General features: G+C 46.2%; 1 protein-coding gene across 3 annotated transcripts in view; it reads left to right on the forward strand.

The window, feature by feature from the left end:
- Positions 1–19,054, forward strand: part of CACNA1B (calcium voltage-gated channel subunit alpha1 B) — a 195,004-nt gene that overhangs the window by 102,611 nt on the left and 73,339 nt on the right. For all 3 annotated transcript variants that reach the window (XM_065879258.1, XM_065879257.1, XM_065879259.1), the window contains exons 19-20: positions 3,241–4,041; positions 5,004–5,221. In XM_065879258.1, the coding sequence (XP_065735330.1) occupies positions 3,241–4,041; positions 5,004–5,221 (1,019 nt within the window). The remainder of the gene's footprint in view (positions 1–3,240; positions 4,042–5,003; positions 5,222–19,054) is intronic.

Raw genomic sequence — 19,054 nt, forward strand, 5'->3', positions numbered from 1 at the left:
TCAGCCCCTCCTCCTCTCCCTCCTGATCTCTGTCCTCCTGCCTGTCTGTCCCTGTGCTGTCACTCTGGTGTCTTGAGCAGATCTGCTTCTCCTGAGGTGACCACCACTGGGTGCCACTGGGGCTGTCTCCTTGTGGCTCCCATGAGGTAGAGGGTTGCTCAGGGGCTCAGGACATCCGTGGGGTCCTCCTGCCCCACCCTGCCTTGCTGGGGAGGGGGTGTCTCTGGGACCCTTCGGAAGTCTTGTTCTCGCGAGAGCAGAGCTTCTGCCTGCTCGTGAGGCTTCCGGAGACCAGCCAAAGCCTGAGGTAGAGCCGTAGAAACCCCAGCGTGGCCCTGCTGGGGGTGACACCAGTCTGCCCCAGGGGCTTCTTTCTGCAGGTGAGAAGTCCCTGGAGATGGCCAGGTGCCCTCTCCGTGTCCTGGTGGTGACGGGCACTACTGCCGTCCCTGAACCCCTGGCCCCTGTTACTTGGCCAGCACAGAGCTGGGCTCGGTGCTCTCACGAGCACGCGGACCTGCTGGCTGTTGGGCCCCCGACGTCCACGGGGTAAGAAGGCTGGATCCTGAATGACTGACTCCCGGGTGGCCTGAGATGCGGGCGTAGGTGCCAGCGCTGCTGTACCTGGGCTGCTCCACATCGTCACAGCTGGGGGTGACTGAGGGAAGACTGACTTTCTCAGCAAGGAGACCTCAAAGCAGGGCCTCGCCACAGAGGCTCCTTCTGAGTCCTGTCGGCACGTCTGGGTCAGGGCGGCTGAGCCGGGCTCTGCCTGCAAGCCGGGCTGGACGCGGTGGGGCGGGGGGGGGCCCTTCCCTGTGCCCACTTCGGGAGTGCTTCTAGACGAGGCTTTCGCCTGGGTCAGAGTCCTCTGCCACACTGCACTGTGGGTCAGAGCCTGACCCGCCCCCGCACATTCTTGGAGCTCGGTGGAGACACAGAGTGAGAGGCGAGCGCTGGCCACGCTGCGCCACATGCCAGGCAGGGCAGGGACAGAGCAGCAAGCAGGTGGGGGGCAGGCTGCCGCCCCCCAGCAAGGCACAGAGGCAGAGACACGTCCAGAGAGGCAGCCAGCAGCACCGCCGCGTGCTGGGCAGGCGCAGACAGTCTCGGGTGGCGTGAGGCCCAGAGAGGCAGCCACCCAGCAGGAGCGGGGATGGTAGAGCCGCCCCTGGGAAGTTATGAGGGGCGCCTGCCAGCCCCACGCAGCCTCTAGTCCAGCAGGCACCCCGCCTCTCCATGGACTTGAGCTGGTTCCTGGGTGAGACAGAGCTGCGTCTGAGGGTGAGGCTAAGGGCAGAGCCCGTTCCTCCTGAGCTACCAGCTACCACGTCCCCATCGTCTTTACTGCCTGCCTGTTTCTGTTCTGACAGGCGGGTCCCCAGGGCTCATGGCTGGGTCTGAGCAGGCCACCACCTGCCGCCCAGTGGCTCTGAGTCCAGGCCCATCTCGGCCTGCTGGGCTGATGGGGAAGCCTGACCAGTGTCCGGCCGTCAGCCCTCACGGGTTCCTGCACCATTGGGGAGCGCCCCTGGTGGCTGCTGTCCACTTCACAGGGTTCGGCATAGTTCAGAGTTGGGCCCTTTGTTTTGGTGTCAGCTGGGGATGGGTAGGTCCCCCGTGGCTCTGGGTTGAAGCCAAGGAAAGAGAAGGTGGGTCTGTTGCCAGGTGACCTTGGGAACGGGGCAGCAGGTCAGGGCCTGGGGTGGCAGCCGAAGGTGTGCTGACCACCAGTCAGCAGGTCGTCAGAGAGGCTGACCGCTGTCCCCCATACGTTGCCGTGCCTGCCCCCCGTCTGGGCCCCCAAGGACAGGCATCAGGCTCTTCCGCTCTCCTACTTTCAAGGTGCTTCCCTGGAAATGGCTCCCCACCCTGGGGGCAGGACTCAGTGTGGTGCTCAGTGGCTGGGGCTCAGAGCCGGGTGGTGGAGACCTGTCCCATCTGGGCCCCCAAGGCCCCCAGGTTGTGGCTCTAGGCTGTGCGGTCAGTGCAGCTGGAGTCTGGCGGAGGCCTTGCATCTCCTTTAGACACTTTTTTCCTCTTGCCCTTGCACGCGTCCGATCCTGGCTCCGTCAGTGACTCACTGTGGACCCTGTGTGAGTCACGTCCTCTGTGCTCAGTGTGACATGGGGACAAGAGCAGCACCCAGTCCCTGAGGTGGTTGTGAGGGCTGGAGGAGGTGGCTGCTGGCCCAGATGTCACAGCCACCCTTGTCCTCGTGCTGCCCCTCCACAGTGGTCCCGAGACCTCCAGGGGCTGCAGGACGAGACTGGCCTCTGAGGAGGTGGTGCCGGCTCACCAACTTTGGGGTCTTGTTCAGCAAATATCCCAGAATGCAAAGGGCTTCCACGCACCCTGGGCTGTGGAATCCACCTGTGACCGTGTGGGTGAGCTTGGGGGCGGTCAAGGCCTTTAGAAGCCTGTCTAGTGAGGGCTGAGCCTGGACTACAGGCCACTCCTGGCGCCGGAAGGCTCTCAGCCCCCGTGGAGCCAGGAGAGAGGAGGGCACTGCTGGCCACAGGACGTAGTGTCCAGCCGCAAACCTGCCTGCTGGGCTCCTGGGCGTTCAGCAAGTGGTCACTGAGCTGAGTGGCAGCTGCCCAGATGGGGCCGACCACCGCAGGGAGAGTCCCAGCCTGACTCCGGCGAGGGCCAGCCGCCCCCAGGGCCCCTCGCTCCCTGGGTAACTGTCCCTTCTGCTCCTGACGACCCGCCTCTTCTCGGGTTCCCTCTCAGACACCCCGTCTTCCTCTGGCCAGTGGCTCCCCTCCTGGAGGTGGAGATGGAGGAGCCCCTCCTCGGGCAGCCTGCTTCCTGCCTCCTCAGTCCTGCTCCATTTGGACGTTGCCCCCCTCTACGCCCCATTCTGGCCTTCCTGGCGGGCAGCCCACCTGCCCGGGAAGCCTGTCTGCCACCTCATGCTGGTGCCTGTCATTCCCACTGCTCTGCACCCCTGGCCCCCCGGCCTTGAGCCCCCACCCCCAGGTGAGGCTCTCACCATCTGTGGGCGCCCCCCGGGGGGGGCAGGGATGAGGTCTGTTTCCCTGGGTATCGGCTGCCAACTCTGCCCCTCGACTCTGCTGGGGTTGCCAGGGCTCCTGCCGCCCCCCCGCGCCCCCCCCCCCCCCCACTGCGCCCTCTGCCATCTCTCCATCGCTGTGTGTCCATCCGTGGCTTCCTCTGCGAGGCAGAGAGGTGGGGGGCGGCTTGGGGGCGCGGCTCACGCGGGTCTCCCCACAGCAGGCATCAGAACTCGGCCAAGGCGCGCTCGGTGTGGGAGCAGCGGGCCAGCCAACTGAGGCTGCAGAACCTACGAGCCAGCTGCGAGGCGCTGTACAGCGAGATGGACGCCGAGGAGCGGCTGCGCTTCGCCACCTCCCGTCACCTGCGGCCCGACATGAAGACGCACCTGGACCGGCCGCTCGTGGTGGAGCCGGGCCGGGACGGCGCGCGGGGGCCCGCGGGGGGCAAGGCCCGGCCCGAGGGCGCGGAGTCTGCCGAGGGCGCGGACCCGCCGCGCAGGCATCACCGGCACCGAGACAGAGACAGGGACAAGGCCGCGGCCCCGGCGCCGGCGCCGGCGGGGGAGCAAGACACGGCGGACGCCACGAAGGCGGAGGGCGGGGAGCCGGGGGCCCGGGAGGAGCGGGCGCAGCCGCGCCGCAGCCGCAGCAAGGAGGCCGCGGGCCCCCGGGAGGCCCGGAGCGAGCGTGGCCGCGGCCCGGGACCCGACGGCGGCCGGCGCCACCACCGGCGCGGCTCCCCGGAGGAGGCGGCAGAGCGGGAGCCCCGGCGCCACCGCGCGCACCGGCACGTGCCCGAGCCGGGCAGGGAGGGCGCGGCGCCCGGGGCTAAGGGCGAGCGGCGAGCGCGGCACCGCGGCGGCCCCCGGGCCGGCCCCCGGGAGGCGGAGAGCGGAGAGGAGCCAGCGCGGAGGCACCGCACGCGGCACAAGGCGCCGTCCGCGCACGAGGAGGCGGAGAAGGAGGGCGAGGTGGGGAACAGGGACGAAGACAAGGAGCTCCGCAACCACCAGCCTAGGCGAGTCAGCGCGGGGGCGGGGCGCGGGGGGGCGCGGGGGCAGTGGTGACTGGGCCGGACGTGCCAACCAGCCCGTGAGGGGCAGGCTGGTAGGGGTTACACAGGTCAGGGGTGCGCGGACCTGGCCGGGCGGCCCATCCCTCTGTCTCAGCCCCTTTCTGCAGTGGTGACAGTCCTGCCTTGTTGGGCCGGCGTGGTGGGGAGCGTAGCTCTAAGGCGCCCGGGAGGAAGGGAGGCTACGGGTGAAAGTGTTGGGACTGGCTTGGGACACTGAGACTTGGAAAAGGTACCCCGGGGAGAAGAGAAAAATGTGTAATCCCGTGAAGCAAGGCGAGTCAGGAGAGCCTGAGGGAAGCCTGAGGAGGCCACAGGACTAAATGGTGGAATGGGAGGGGGCTGGGTTATGCGGCCATGACGGAAAGGACCCCCATCCCAGGCCAGCCCAGCCCGGTCCCTGGCTGGGACAGGATCTGACGGTGACTTTGTGAGAACCCAGGGGTAACAGGAGCTGTTAGGCTGAGGCCAGCAGTCTCCATGCTTGCCAATGGGTCACAGACCACCCATAACTCGTGCAGCCAGAGGCCACAGCTCAGGATCAGCCCGACCTGGGCACGGTCTTTGTGTGCAGAGCTCTGTGCTGAGCCTTTGCCCTGGTGGGGCCCCAGGTGGGGTGGCTTAGGGTAACATCCTCTTCCAGGCTTCTTCGTTCTGCAAACAGTTCTGTTATGTACACATAACGTGATATCAGCCATGCCTGGCCTTGTGCCAGGGACAAACAGGTGAGTCAGCCCTGTCACTACCTTTCAGACCTAAAAACAGAAATGTATAGGGTGATAAAAACCATGACAGAGGAGGTGATCAGGGATTTATTTGATCTGGATAGGGGTTTAAGAAGCTGGGTTTTGCAGACTGAATAGGAGTTTGGCTCTTCGTCAGACTCTGATGTGCATTCTTGGTTGCAGGGAGTCGCACTGTGATCTGGAGGCCAGTGGGGTAGTGGGTGTGGGCCCTGTGCATGCCCTGCCCAGCACCTGTCTAGAGAAGGTGGAAGAACAGCCCGAGGATGCAGATAATCAGCGGAACGTTACTCGAATGGGCAGTCAACCCTCGGATCTGAGCACCAGTGTGCACATCCCAGTGATGCTGACTGGCCTTCCTGGGGAGACCACGGTCGTTTCCAGTGAGTATCTTCCCATAACATCAGGGCAGGGCCCACCTTGTGCAGGCTCTGTTTGCTCTTCCCCCTTCCCTCCTGCTCCATGACAGCCACCCGGGGACAGAGCTTGCCTCTGTGAATTGTTCCCCAACTGGAAAGTCTTTGCTGTCAGCATTTGTGCCTTGCTATCCCTTTGCTTTCCAGTGCCCCAGAGGAGCCCTCTTGCTATTACATGTCACTTAAGCTCTAGTCTGCTTCCTTCCAGCGATATTTGCAAGTTACCAGGTGAGTGCCAGGCATGGTGTTAGAGTGCAGGGGGCACAGCAGCGGGGAGTGGGACTGGCTGCCCTCGCGGGGCTCAGAGTCTCGTCGGGAAGACAGACCGCAACGTGGTCACGGCTCTTCACAGTCGCACAAACGCTGCTAAGGACTGTGGCCACAGACCTGACTAAGGTCGGGAGCTAGCGGGTGAGAGGAGGGGGGTCTCAGGGTGGTGGTATTCCACCCACTTACTTATGGTCCTGGCTCTGCAGTTCCTCCCAGGCCTTTGCCTGAGCTTCCCTTTTTCTTCCCCTCCCTCCCTCACACCGTGTGTGAGGTCGTGACGGAGCAGCCACTCCACAACTGACTTGTGTGCGGGCGCGGAGGGCACAGTGTAAGTAAAATGCCAACCTGCAGGTGACAAAGGAGGCCCTTCACATTATGCGCAGGCGCACGGGCGTTTTGTGAACACCAAGGATAGAAAAAAACATGCCCAGGGGCAGAGGTGACTTGGAATTCCAGATGAAGATTCAGCCTCAGGCAGGCCCAGGTGCTGCCACACGCTTGCCTGTCTGCAGACGTGTCCACGCACAGAACGGGCGCTCCCTCTTACTCAGGGGCTCTCGCCTGGGGCCGATGGATAGTGCACAGCGCCAGGTGTAACAACAGTGGGGGTGGCTGGCTCTGCCCGCTGAGCCTCCCCTTCCTCGTTGCTTCCTTGGAAGAAGGCTTTCCCTGGTCCATTCTGTCGTTTCACCTCCCATGGCAGTAGTGTGTCTGCCTTCCCAGACTCCCGAAATCAGCCCCCGGGTCTCATTCTTTCTGGACTAGCTTGAGGGTCCCCACCTGGTTTTTGTCCACGGGAGTCGAGGTGGGGCCCCTCCTCCCCAACCCTGGCAACCACTGATCTTTTTACTGTCTCTGTAGTTTGCCTTTTCCAGAACGTCTTATAGTTGGAGTCACCTAGTACGTAGCCTCTTTAGATTGTCTTCTTTCACTTACACATGTGCATTTAAGGTTCCTTCGTGTCTTTTCGTGGTTTGGTAGCTCATTTCTTTTTAGTGCTGAATAATATTCCGTTGTCTGGATGGACCACGCTTTATTTATCCGTGCACCTATTGAAAGACACGTTTGTTGCTTACAAATTTTGTCAGTTATGAATAAAGCTATTATAAGCATTCATGTTCAGGTTTTTGTGTAGACATACATTTCCACCTCATTTAGGTAAATACCTAAGAGCATGGTTTTTGGATTGTGTGGTAAAACTACATTTAGCTTTGTAAGAAACTGGTCTAACCAACTGGCTATATCATTTTTACATTCCCACCAGCAGTAAATGAGAATTCCTGTTGCCTCGCATCCTCTCCAACATTTGGTATTGTCGGTGTTTCGGATTTTCGCCATTCTAATACGTGTGTATTGATATCTCATTGTTTTAATTTGCAATTCCTTAATGATATATGATCTTGAGCGTCTTTTCATACGCTGATTTGACATCTGTATATCTTCTTTGGTGAGGTGCCTGTTCATATCTTTTGCCCACTTTTAAATTTTTTTATTTGAAAAAAATTTTAGAGACAAATTTTTAAAGAGCAGTTTAAGGTTCAAAACAAAATTGAGAGGAAGGTAGAGAGATTTCCATATACTCTCTGCCTGCAAACATGCATAGCCTTCCCTATTATCAGCATCTCTCATTAGAATGGTGCTTTTTTTTTTTTTAAACCAAGGATAAAACTACATTGACACATCATAATCACCCAAAGTGCACAGGGTACATTAGAGTTCACTCTTGATGTTGTACATTCTGTGGGTTTGGACAAATGTGTAATGACATATATCCATCATTGTAACATGACACACAATATTTTCATTGCCCTAAAAATTCTCTGTGCTCTGCCTGTTCGTCCCTCCTTACCTCCCATCAACGTATGGCAACCACTGATCTTTTCATTGTCTTTGTTCTTTTGCCTTTTCCAGAATGTCATATAGTTGGAATCATACAGTGTGTAGCCTCTTCAAATTGGCTTCTTTCACTCACCAATATGCATTTAAGGTTCCTCCATGTTTTTTCATGGCTTAGTAGCTCATTTCTTTTTAGTGCTGAATAATATTCCATTGTCCGGATGTACCTTAGTTTATTTACGCATTCAACTACTGGAGAACATCTTGGTTGCCTCCAAATTTTGGCAATTATGAATAAAACTGCTACAAACACTTGTGTGCACGTTTTTGTGTGGACATAAGTTTTCAACTCCTTTGGCTAAATCCTAAAGAGAGTGATGGTTGGATCATATGGCAAGAATATGTTTAGTTTTGTAAGAAACCGCCAAGCTGGCTGTACCAAGTTATGTTCCCACCAGCAATAAATGAGAATTGCCGTTGCTGCACATCTTTGCCAGCATTTGGTGTTGTCCCTGTTCGGATTTTGGCCACTCTAATAGGTGTGTCATGGTGTCAGATGGTTTCAGTTTGCGTTTCCCTGATGACGTTTGCTGGGAAACATCTTCATGTGCTTATTTACCCTCCGTATGTCTTCTTTGGTGAGGTGCCTGTTAAGGTCTGTTGCCCATTTTTTAATCAGGTTGTTGCTTTTATTTTTGAGTTTTAAGAGTTCTTGGTATATTTTGGATAACAGTCTTTTATCAGAGGTGTCTTCTGCAAACATTTTCTCCCGGTTTGTTGCTTGTGTTCTCATCCTCTTGATGTCTTTCACAGAGCAAAAGTTGTTCATTATCTCCTAGGAGTGTTATAGTTTCACATTTAGGCCTATGAGCCATTTTGGGTTAATTTTTGTGAAGGGTGTAAAGTCTCTCCAGATTAATTTTTTTGGCATGTGGATGTCCAGTTGTTCCAACACCATTTGTCGAAGAGACTATCTTTGTTCCACTGTATTGCCTTTGCTCTCGTGTCAAAGATCAGTTGACTGTTATTTGTGGGGGCCCGTTTCTGGACTCTCTATTCTGTTCTGTTGACCTATTTGTTCATTCTTTCCCCAGTACCACACTGTCTTGATTACCGTAGCTATATAGTCAGTCTTGAAGTTGGGTGGTGCCAATCCTGTAACTTCGGTCTTCTTTAATATTGAAGTTTTGGCTATTCTGAGTCTTTTACATCTCCATGTAAACTTTAGAATCATTTTGCTGATATCCATAACATAAGTTGCTGGGATTTTGATTGAGACTGCATTGAATCTATAGATCAAGTTGGGAAGAACTGACAATGTTGAGTCCTCCCATCCATGAACATGGAACATCTCTCCATTTATTTAGTTCCTTTATTTCATGCATCAGAGTTTGTAGTTTTCCTCATAGGGATCTTGTACATATTTTGTTAGATTTATGCTTAAGTATTTCATTTTGGTGGGGTGCTAATGTAAATAGTGTTGTGTTTTAATTTTCACTTGTTCATTGTTGGTATATAGGAGAACAGTTGACTTTTTGTGTGTTAACCCTGTATCCTGCAACCTTGGTAAAATCAGTTATTAGTTCCAGGAGTTCTTTTGTTGATTCTATCAGATATTCTCTATGGGTGATCACGCCATCTGCAAACAAATACAAGTTTTTAGTCTAACTGCCCGATCTGTATAGTTTGTTGTTGTTTGCCGTATTGCGTTAGCAAGGACTTCCGCTATGGCATTGAAAAGGAGTGGTGAGAGGGGCATCTCTTCCTTGTACGTGATCTTAGTAGGAAAGCTTTGAGTTTCTCACCATTAAGTATGATGTTAGCTGTAGGGTTTTTTTGGTACATATTCTTTATAAAGTTGAGGAAATATTCCCTCTATTCCAATTTACTGAGAGTTTTTATGGTGAATGGGTGTTGGATTTGTCAAATGCTTTTTCTGCACCTGTTGATATGATCATATGATTTTTCTTTTTTAGTTTGTTGATGTTATTATGGATTACATTAATTGATTTTTAAAAATAATTTTACTTATTTATTTTTAGTTTATTTATTTGTCTGCGTTGGGTCTTCATTGCTGCGCACAGGCTTTCTCTAGTTGCAGCGAGCGGGGGGCTACTCTTTGTTGCAGTGCACGGGCTTCTTATTGTGGTGGCTTCTCTTGTTGCAGAGCACGGGCTCTAGGGGCATGGGCTTCAGTAGTTGTGGCATGTGGGCTCCGTAGTCATGGCACACGGGCTCTAGAGCACGGGCTCAGTAGTTGCGGCGCACGGGCTTCGTTGCTCCGCGGCATGTGGGATCTTCCTGGATTAGGGATAGAACCTGTGTCCCCTGCATTGGCAGACAGATTATTAACCACTGCACCACCAGGGAAGTCCTGTGTTAATTGATTTTTGAATGTTGGACCAGCCTCACATGTCTGGGATTAATCCCACTTGGTTGTGGTATATAATTCTTTTTATACTTTTTTGGGTTCGATTTGCTAATGTTTTGTTGAGAATTTTTATATCTATATCCATGGGAGATATTGGTCTATAGTTTTCTTGTGATGGCTTGTTTGGTTTTAGTATCAGGGTAATGGTGGCCTCCTAGAATTAGTTTGAAGTATTCCCTTTGCTTCTATCTTCTGAAAGAGATTGTAGAGAATGGGTATGATTTCTTTCTTAAATATATGGTAGCATTCACCAGTGAACCCATCTGGGCCTGGTGTTTTCTGTTTTAGAAGGTAGTTGATTATTGATTCAATCTCTTTAATAGGTATAAACCTATTTAGAAGGAATAGATATAAACCTATTTGGACTGTCTGTTTCTTCTTGAATATTGGCAGATTGTGTCCTTCCAAGGAACTGGTCCATTTCAAGCAGTTTATCAAGTTTGTGGGCATAGAGTTGTTCATAGTATTAATTTATTATCCTGTTAATGTCCGTGGGATCAGTAGTGATGTCTCCTTTTTTATTTCTGATATTAGGAATCTGTGTTTCCCCTCATTTATCTTAGTTAGCCTGGCTAGAGGCTTATCAATTTTACTAATCTTTTCAAGGAACCAACTTTTGGTTTCATTGATCTTCTCTGTTGATTTGCTTTTTCAGTTTCATTGATTTCTGCTTTAATTCTCACGATTTCTTTTCTTCTGCTTACTTTGGATTTAAGTTGCTCTTTTTTCTCTTCCTAAGGTGGAAGCTTAGATTATTGATTTTGGGTCTTTCTTCTTTTCTAATTTATGCATTCAATGCTATAAATTTCCTTCTAAGTGTTGCTTTTGCTGCATCCAACAAACTTGGATAAGTTGTGTTTTCATTTTCATTTAGTTAAAAATATTTTAAAATTTCTCTTGAAATTTCTTCTTTGACCCGTATGTTATCTAGAAGTGTGTGGTTTGATCTTTACATATTTTGAGATTTATCTTTCTGTTATTTAGTTCATTGTGGTCTGAAAACAGACATTTTGCCCACTTTTAAATTGGGTTGTTGTTTTCTAATTGTTGAATTTTTAGAGTCCTTTGTATAATTTTGATAAAGACTTTTATCAGATATGTGATTTGCAAATATTTTCTCCCAGTTGGTGGCTTGTCTTTTCATTTTCTTAATGTCTGGTGTTTTTGATTGTTACTGGTGGGAGGGTTAATTTGGTCCCTGGTATGACTTCTGCTAGGAGCAGAAATCTAGGCTATTGACTTTTATATGTTAATTTTGTATCCTACTACTTTTCTGTATCTTCAGATTGTTCTTTAGTTTTAGCATTGATTCTCTTTGTTTTTTCCCAAGTACATTATGCAAAATTTTGCAAATACAGTTGTAACTATTCCTTTCCAAATATTAGGTCTTCCTTCCTCTCTCTCTCCTTCCTTCCCTCCCTCCTTCCTTCTTTCGTCCTTTCTTTCTTTCTTTTGCCTGATTTCACCAGCTAATATACGAACATTGGAGTTACTAGGTACCCTTACCTTGCTTCTGCCTACACTAAGTAAGATTCTGGTTTTGGGCTTGAGAGGTGTGTGTCTGTGTGTGTATAAGATCGTGTTATAGTGTTCATTAATTTCTTTTTCAGTAAGTATTTTTTTATCTGGAATAGATGTTGAATTTTGTTGAAGGTCTTTTCGGCATCCATAGAGATCATATATTTTCCCCTTAAATATGGGGATTTATACTAATAAGTTTTCAGATCTTGAACTATCTTTGCAATCTTAGAATAAACCCCACTAGGTTATCATATTTATTTTTTAATGTGATGCTGGATTCTGTTTGATAATATTGATACTTTATGGAGGATTTTTGGATTGAGATGTATTTTAGGATATTGAGATGTGTTCTGTAGCTTTCCTATATTATGTTCAAGTGTCATAAGGTTTAGGTATTAATGCTATATAGTTACCTCTTGCTTAACTTCATTAATCCATTTCTGAAAATCACATGTTGTAGTGGGAGTCCCATTTCCCATTATTTTAGATGGGAAAAATTGTAATGTACTATACAAATTATAATGTATTATAATTAGTTGTACTCAAAATCCCCAGCCAATTTCTTAAAACAGAACTAAAGCACAGTTAGTCACAGAAAACACTTAATACATTGTTTCCTGATCACCACAGTTAAAATAGCTGTTAACAAGCAATTGCTTTGGACACCTCCTTCCTTCAGTGAAACTTGCGCTTTTCAAAAACATCGACATGTGATTCTGATAGCTAACCAACTGACTTTGGAATCTTGCCTGACAGTTTTCAGTGTTTTGAGTTTTGGGGATGTATACATTTTTCCTGCATAAACAACAGTCAAGAAAGCCTCAACAACGTTGTAATGAGAGATACATGTATTCTCCTGAAGTGTGAGTATTATCAAACTCAGAGGTGCTCTGTTGAGTATTTATTATGAAACTAGGAGGTGCTCTGTTGAGAAATTTTACCTGAGGAGATGTTCTATAGGGTGTACCTATTATTGATCCATAAAAAGAATTAGGACGTTTGCTTCTTTTCCTTTTCTGGGGTAGTTTAAGTAGCATTAGGATTACTTGGTCTTTAAAGATTTGGTACAGTTCCGTTGTGAAATAAATCATCTGGGTTTGGTTTTTGTTGTTGTTAGGATAATTCTTTGATAATTTATCTGTTTCTGTATGGATATTGGTCTGTTTAAACTTTCTTATCTCCTAAGATCAGTTTGGTAAACTGTAATGATCCATTTGATCTAGGTTTTCCAATTTATGTACATAAGAGCTATGCAAAGAAGTGGCTTAAGTTTTTAGAACAATTTGCTCTGGCTCACTGTTTTTTTCCCCCTTCTTATTTTTTATCCTGTATATTTTGTGTTTCCCCCTTATGTTCTTGATTAAATTAGTTAGAAGTTTATACAATTTGTGGATTTTTATAAAAAGAACCAGCATCTTTGTTAGTTCTACTATGGTTTTCTTTAAAAATCGGTTTTTTTCCAATTTTATTTTCATTATGTACCTCCTTCTGCCTGTTTTTGTTTTACTTTGTCATTCCTTTTCTAGCTTCTTTAGTTGGAGACTTAAGTTTATTTTAGTCTTTATTATATGATTATTTAAGGTTCTGAATTTTCCTCTGATTACTAATTTAACTGTAGCCTATAGGTTCTGATATTTGGTGTTTTCATTTTCACCAGATTTTAAAGGAGCTATGCAATTTTGGTTTGTATTCTCCCTCAGTGTTTGTAGGTCCCTTGGGATTCAGTATATAGAGAAGCAAGTACTCTGCAAGTGAGCAGTTTTGTTTTTTACTTTCTGATATGTATGCCTTCTATTTCCCTCCTTCCCTTGTGGTGCCCTGACTTCCAGGACAGTGTCGGATAGCAGCGGTGAGAACTGACGTTCTTCCCTTGTTCCCATCTTGTGGGAGGAGGGAGCGCTCAGTCTTTCACCATTAAGTATGATGTTAGCTGTTGTTTTGGGGTTTGTTTGGTTTTTTTAAAAGATGTTCTTTATCAAGTTGAGGAAATTCCCCTCTGTCGCTTTTATTTTTCTAAGTTTTTATATTAAATGAGTGTTGAATTTTATCAGATTTTCTGCCTCAATTGATATGATTATGTGGTTTTTCTTCTGTAACATGGTAGTTTACACATTGATTGATTTTCAAATATTGACCTGCCTTGCATCCCTGGGATAAACTCTGCTGGTCATTGTGTATAATTATCTTTATATATTGCTGAATTCTGTTTTTTTTTGTTGTTTGTTTTTTGCGGTATGTGGGCCTCTCACTGTCATGGCCTCTCCCGTCGCGGAGCACAGGCTTTGGACGCGCAGGCTCAGCGGCCATGGCTCACGCGCCCAGCCGCTCCGCGGCATGTGGGATTCTCCCGGACCGGGGCACGAACCCGCGTCCCCTGCATCGGCAGGCGGACTCTCAACCACTGCGCCAGCAGGGAAGCCCTGAATTCTGTTTGATAATATTTTGTTAGAGAGTTTTGCCTCTGTATTCATGAGGGATATTGTGCTACAGTTTTCTTTTTTGTACTCTTTGTCTGGTTTTGGGATCAGAATAATACTAAATTCATAAAATGAATTGGATAGTGTTTCTTATTATGTTTTTTTGGAGGAGGCTGGGTAGAATTGGTGTTAATTCTTTAAATGTTGGACAGAATTTGCCAATGAAACATTTCTCTTTTGGAATTTAAAAATTAGCCTTAATAGGGCTATGTTATGTAATCATACTGGGTGAGTTGCATTAGTTTGTGCTTTTGAAGGAATTGGCCTATTTCCTTTAAGTTGTCAAATTTATGTGTGTATAGTTGTTTGTAGTATTCCCTTATTATCTTTTGATGTCTTCATGATCTGTAGTGACTGCCCCTGTCTCATTCTTGATATTGGTGCTTTGTGTCTTGTCTCTTTTTTGTCAGTCTTACTAGAAATTTGTTACCCTCGTTGATCTTTTCAAAGAAACGCATTCTTGTTTCATTGATTTTCTCTATTGTTTTTCTGTTTCCAATTGCGTTTGATTTCTGCTCTTTATTATTTTCTTCTCTCTGTTTGCTTCGGGTTTATTTTGCTCTTTTTTAGTTTCCTGAGATGGGAGCTTAGATTAAGTCTTTTCCTCTTTTCTAAGGTAAACATTTAGTGCTATAAATTTTCTTCTTAGTACTGCTTTAGCTGTGTCCCACAGATTTTGATATGTTATCTTTTCATTTTCATTCAGTTTTGTCTTAAAAATTTCCCTTGAGACTTGCTCTTTGACTCATGGGTTATTTAGAAATGTGTTATTTAGTTTCCAAGGGTTTGGAGATTTTCCTGTTATCTTTCTGTTTGGTGTCTAGTTTGATTATTTTGTGATCAGTGAACACACTCTGTATGATTTCAGTTCTTTTAAATTTGTTAAGGTTTGTTTACTAGCCCAGGAGATGGCCTTTCTTGGTATGTGTTCTGGGTGTGCTTGAAAGGAATATGTATACTGCTGTTGCTGGGTGGAGTATTCTGTAAGTATAAGTTAGATCCTGTTGGATCCTGTGGAGTTCTGTGTGCATGCTGATTTTCTGTCTAGATCTATCAATTGTCGGGAAAGAGATGTTCCAGTATCCAACTATAAATGTGCTTCTTAAACCCCTATCCAGACCTATTTCTTTCAGTTTCATCTGTTTTTGCTTTACATATTTTTCAGCTCTGTTGCTGGGTACATACACATTTAGAATTCTGTCTTCTTGAAAGATTGACTCTTTTATCATTGTGTAATGTGTCCCTTATACCTGATAAATTTCTTTGCTTTGATGTTTACTTTATCTGATATAAATATACCCACCCTTGTTTTTTTAAATTTTTTAAATTAATATTTGCCTATAAGATGTGTATCTTTTTTCATCTTTTTACTTTTAAACTAGCTATGTAGGTATATTTTAAGCTAGTTTCTTGTAGACAGCATATCGTTGGGTCATGTTTTTCATCCATTCTGTCAGTTCTTTTTTTTTTTGCATATTTTTAAAATATTTAGACAATTTATGTTTAATGTCATTATATATTATGGCTTACATATTCTGTTTTATTTTTCCTATTGTCTGTTTTCTCTATTTTTTGTTTTTTGGCTGCACTGCACAGCATATGGGATCTTAGTTCCCCAGCCAGGGATCAGACTCACGCCCCCTGCGTTGGAAGCGTGGAGTCTTAACCACTGGACTACCAGGGAAGTCCCCCTATTCTTTCTATTTTTTATTTTTCTGGTTTCTTTTTCCTGCATTCCTGTGGGTTACTTGTTTATATTTTAGAATTCCACTTTGATTTATCTATAGTATTTTTGAGTGTATCTCTTTGTATTGGTTTTTTAATGGCTCCTCTAGGTATTACATATATATAACTTGTCTCAGTCTACTAGGGTTGTCATTTTACCAGTTGGAGTAAAGTATAGAAACTTTACCTCTCTTTTTCCTCCACATGTATAAAATAATTAAATGTTTCCTCTACATATATTTAGAAGCACATCATTGTGTGTTATAATTTTTGCTTCAACTGTAAAATGTAATTCAGAAAACTCAAGAGGAGAAGGAAAGTGTGTTGTATTTTTACTCTTTCTATTGTTCTTTGTTTCTTCCTTCCTGATATTCTAATATTTCTTCTTCCATCACTTTCTGTTTGGAGGACCTTCCTTAGCCATTCTTTTAGGGTAGGTCTGAAGGTGACAGATTCTCTTAGTTTTCCTTCATCTGGGAATGTCTTGATTTTCCTTTCATTCCTGAAGGATATTTTCACTGGGTATAGAATTCTGGGTTGACAGTTCTTTTTTTTTCAGCACTTGAAAAAACGTGTGCCTCATCCTTCTGACCTCCATGGTTTCTGATGAGAAATCCACTGTCATTCGAATTGTTTTCTTCCTATAGGTAAGATGTTGTTTCTCTCTCGCTGCTTTCAAGATTTTTTCTTTGTCTTTATATTTCAGAAGTTTGATTATGATGTATTTTGGCATGAGTTTCTTTAGGTTTATCCTGTTTGGGGTTCACTCAGCTTCTTGAATTTGTAGGTTTATGTCTTTTTGCCAATTTTGGAAAATTTTCATCCATTATGTCTTTGACTGCGTCTTCAGCTCTGCCCTCTTTCTCTTTTCTTTCCAGGACTCTGTTGACATGAATGGTAGATCTTTCGTTATAGTCCCGAAGGTCCCTGAGGCTCTGTTTACTTTTTTCAGTCTATTTTCTCTCTGTTGTTTAGATTGAGTAATTTCTATTGTTCTGTCTTCCAGTTCACTAATTCTTTCCTCTGTGCCCTCCATTCTGCTGTTGAGCCCATCTATTAAGTTTTTAATTTCAGTTATTGTATTTTTCAGTTCTAAAATTTATGTTTGGTTCTTTATATCTTCTTTTTCTTTGCTGAGATTTTTTTCTCATTTGTTTCAAATGTGTTTTTAATCATCTGTTGAAGCATTTTTATGATGGGTACTTTAAAATCATTGTCAGATAATTCTAACATCTGTATCATCTTGGTGTCTTTTCTCATTCAAATTGAGTTTTTCCTGGTTCTTGGTATGACAAGTGATTTTTGATTGAAACCTAAACATTTTGATATTATGTTATGAGCCTCTGAGTCTTATTTAAGTCTTCTGTTTTTGCTGGTCTGCTGTGACAACACACCAACAGGAGGAGGGTTGGGGAGCTGCCTCATTATTGACAAATCGGGGTGAAATACAGGTTCCTCACTTGCCCTCCATTGACACCCAGTGGGAGTGGGTTCCTTGTCCCTGCTGGGCTGAGCTGGGAATTCTAGCTCCCTGCTGGGCCTCCACTGATACCGTCTTGTCTGGGAGAGAGGGGAATCCTTGTTACTGTTCCCTACATGGCCTGCGTTGACACAGTAAGGGTTGACCTCATTACCTCTGGGTGGTGGTAAAAGTCCCGACTTTCCACTAAGATTCACTCTAGCAGATAAAGGGAAGGGGATGCCTCCTTACCTCTGGGTAAGAATCGAAATCCAGGCTACCCATGTAATCTTTTCTGATATTGTATGGGTTGGGAGTCTTGTTATTACCACAGGGTGGGTATGAAAGTTCCTGCACTCACTTGGCTCTCTCTGATACCACCTCAGCAGGGGCTTTGGGTACCTCATTACAGACTGGTGAGGGTGGAGGTCTAGGCTCCCCACTTGGCCTCTGCTCATATGAGTGGAAGTAGGGCTGTGGTTTTTTTCTGTGGTGTTAGTAGAGTGGTTATTGGCTATAAATTTCCCATCTGGTTAGGCTCTACCTTTCCTGGTCCTGTCACTAGGGAGAGCTGGCCTTTAAAAATCTTTCCTGTTGGCATTCTGGGTTGCTGGCTTCTCCAGCACCAAGGATATATGAGGCATAAAAAAAAAAGACCCAGAAACAAAGCCTGTTGTTGTGTTGTTCCTCAGTTTCCAAGATACCAGCAAATCTGCCTTCTTTTCTCCACCTTTCGGAATCTTCTTAGGTTGGCCTTACGTATGATGTCCAGGGTTTTTAGTTGTGCTTAGAAGGATGAATGGAAGAAAGTACCTCTATTCCATCTTTTCAGAAGCTGAAGTCTTGAGTTAATTTTTATATATGGCATGAGGTAAGGGTTGAGGTTCTCATTATCCACTCCCCCACCACCATTGATGTCCATTTGTTCCATTACTGTTTGTTGAAAACGCTGTCTTTTTCCATGGAATTACTTTGGTTCTTTTGTCAAAAATCAATTGATAGGTGTTATTTCATTTCAGAAAAATTTCTGGGATTACAGTTTTAAATGTTAGTTCTGTTACATTGTTTTATTTTTGTTTTTCAGACATTCCAGTTATACACGTGTTAAATCTCCTTTGCCTATCTTCTGTATGGATTTCTCTCTTACCCTTCTGAAAACTCATTCTTCATTTCACTCCTAAATTCTTTTTCCCTTGCTATAATTTCAGTCATATCTATTTTCCATTGGACTTATCTGTTGTCTCATGATTTCCAAGACGATTTTTTCTCTTTAACTTTATTTCTCAGATATTTTTGTCTTTTTCTTCAATTTCTCTCCTAAGTTTGGTCAGCTCTCATCTCACATCGCCTAGTTGTCCATACATTTTTATTTTGAATCTGATTTTGTGGTGTTTTTTCCTTATCAACAACTGTTTGTTTAATTATATTTAATTCATGTTGGAAAGTTGTGTAACAGTTTTCCTCCTTTGCAGTTGTTTTTTTGTGGAGAATTTTTATTACCTGAAAGGTTTTCATCCTTACTTTCTATGTTCTTATGTAGAAGCTTTGTGTGGTTGTTGGGTTCATTTTTCTGATAATGAGGAAGTATGTTACAGTCTCCTGGACCAAAAATTACATGAGATTTTGTGAAGAGTAGGGGAGGGGTTTGGGCAGCTTACTTGATTTCTAGTTCAAGAGCACCTTCTTATTTAGTGCAGTGAAACCCAGTTTCTTTTTCAGTGGTACCTAGTGGGGAGTGTTTGTCTAGTTCTAATTCTGTGATAAAATCCTATCTCTGGAGGACCCTGGACCTCAGACACTTGTTTCTTCCTTCCCTACATCACTGAGCCACTGAAGTCGCGTCTCTCACTGTCTTCTCCAGGTTGCCATCTCCAGTGCCTTGTACTTTCCAAGCCTCTCCTTTCAAGTCCCCAGAAGCAATACCCTGACCTAGCAGGCCTCATACCTGTTCTCAGTATTTCCCTGCTTGGCGGGGGATGGTGGGGAGTGGGGAGCTTCTCTCCTGTGGATGAATGAGTTGATGTTGTCTGTGTTCCAGCATTACTAGGACCCTCCTCACTCTCCCTTCTGCATACAATCCC

This window comes from Phocoena phocoena, chromosome 6 (genome assembly GCF_963924675.1).
Source record: "Phocoena phocoena chromosome 6, mPhoPho1.1, whole genome shotgun sequence".
In the NCBI taxonomy this organism is placed as follows: Eukaryota; Metazoa; Chordata; class Mammalia; order Artiodactyla; family Phocoenidae; genus Phocoena; species Phocoena phocoena.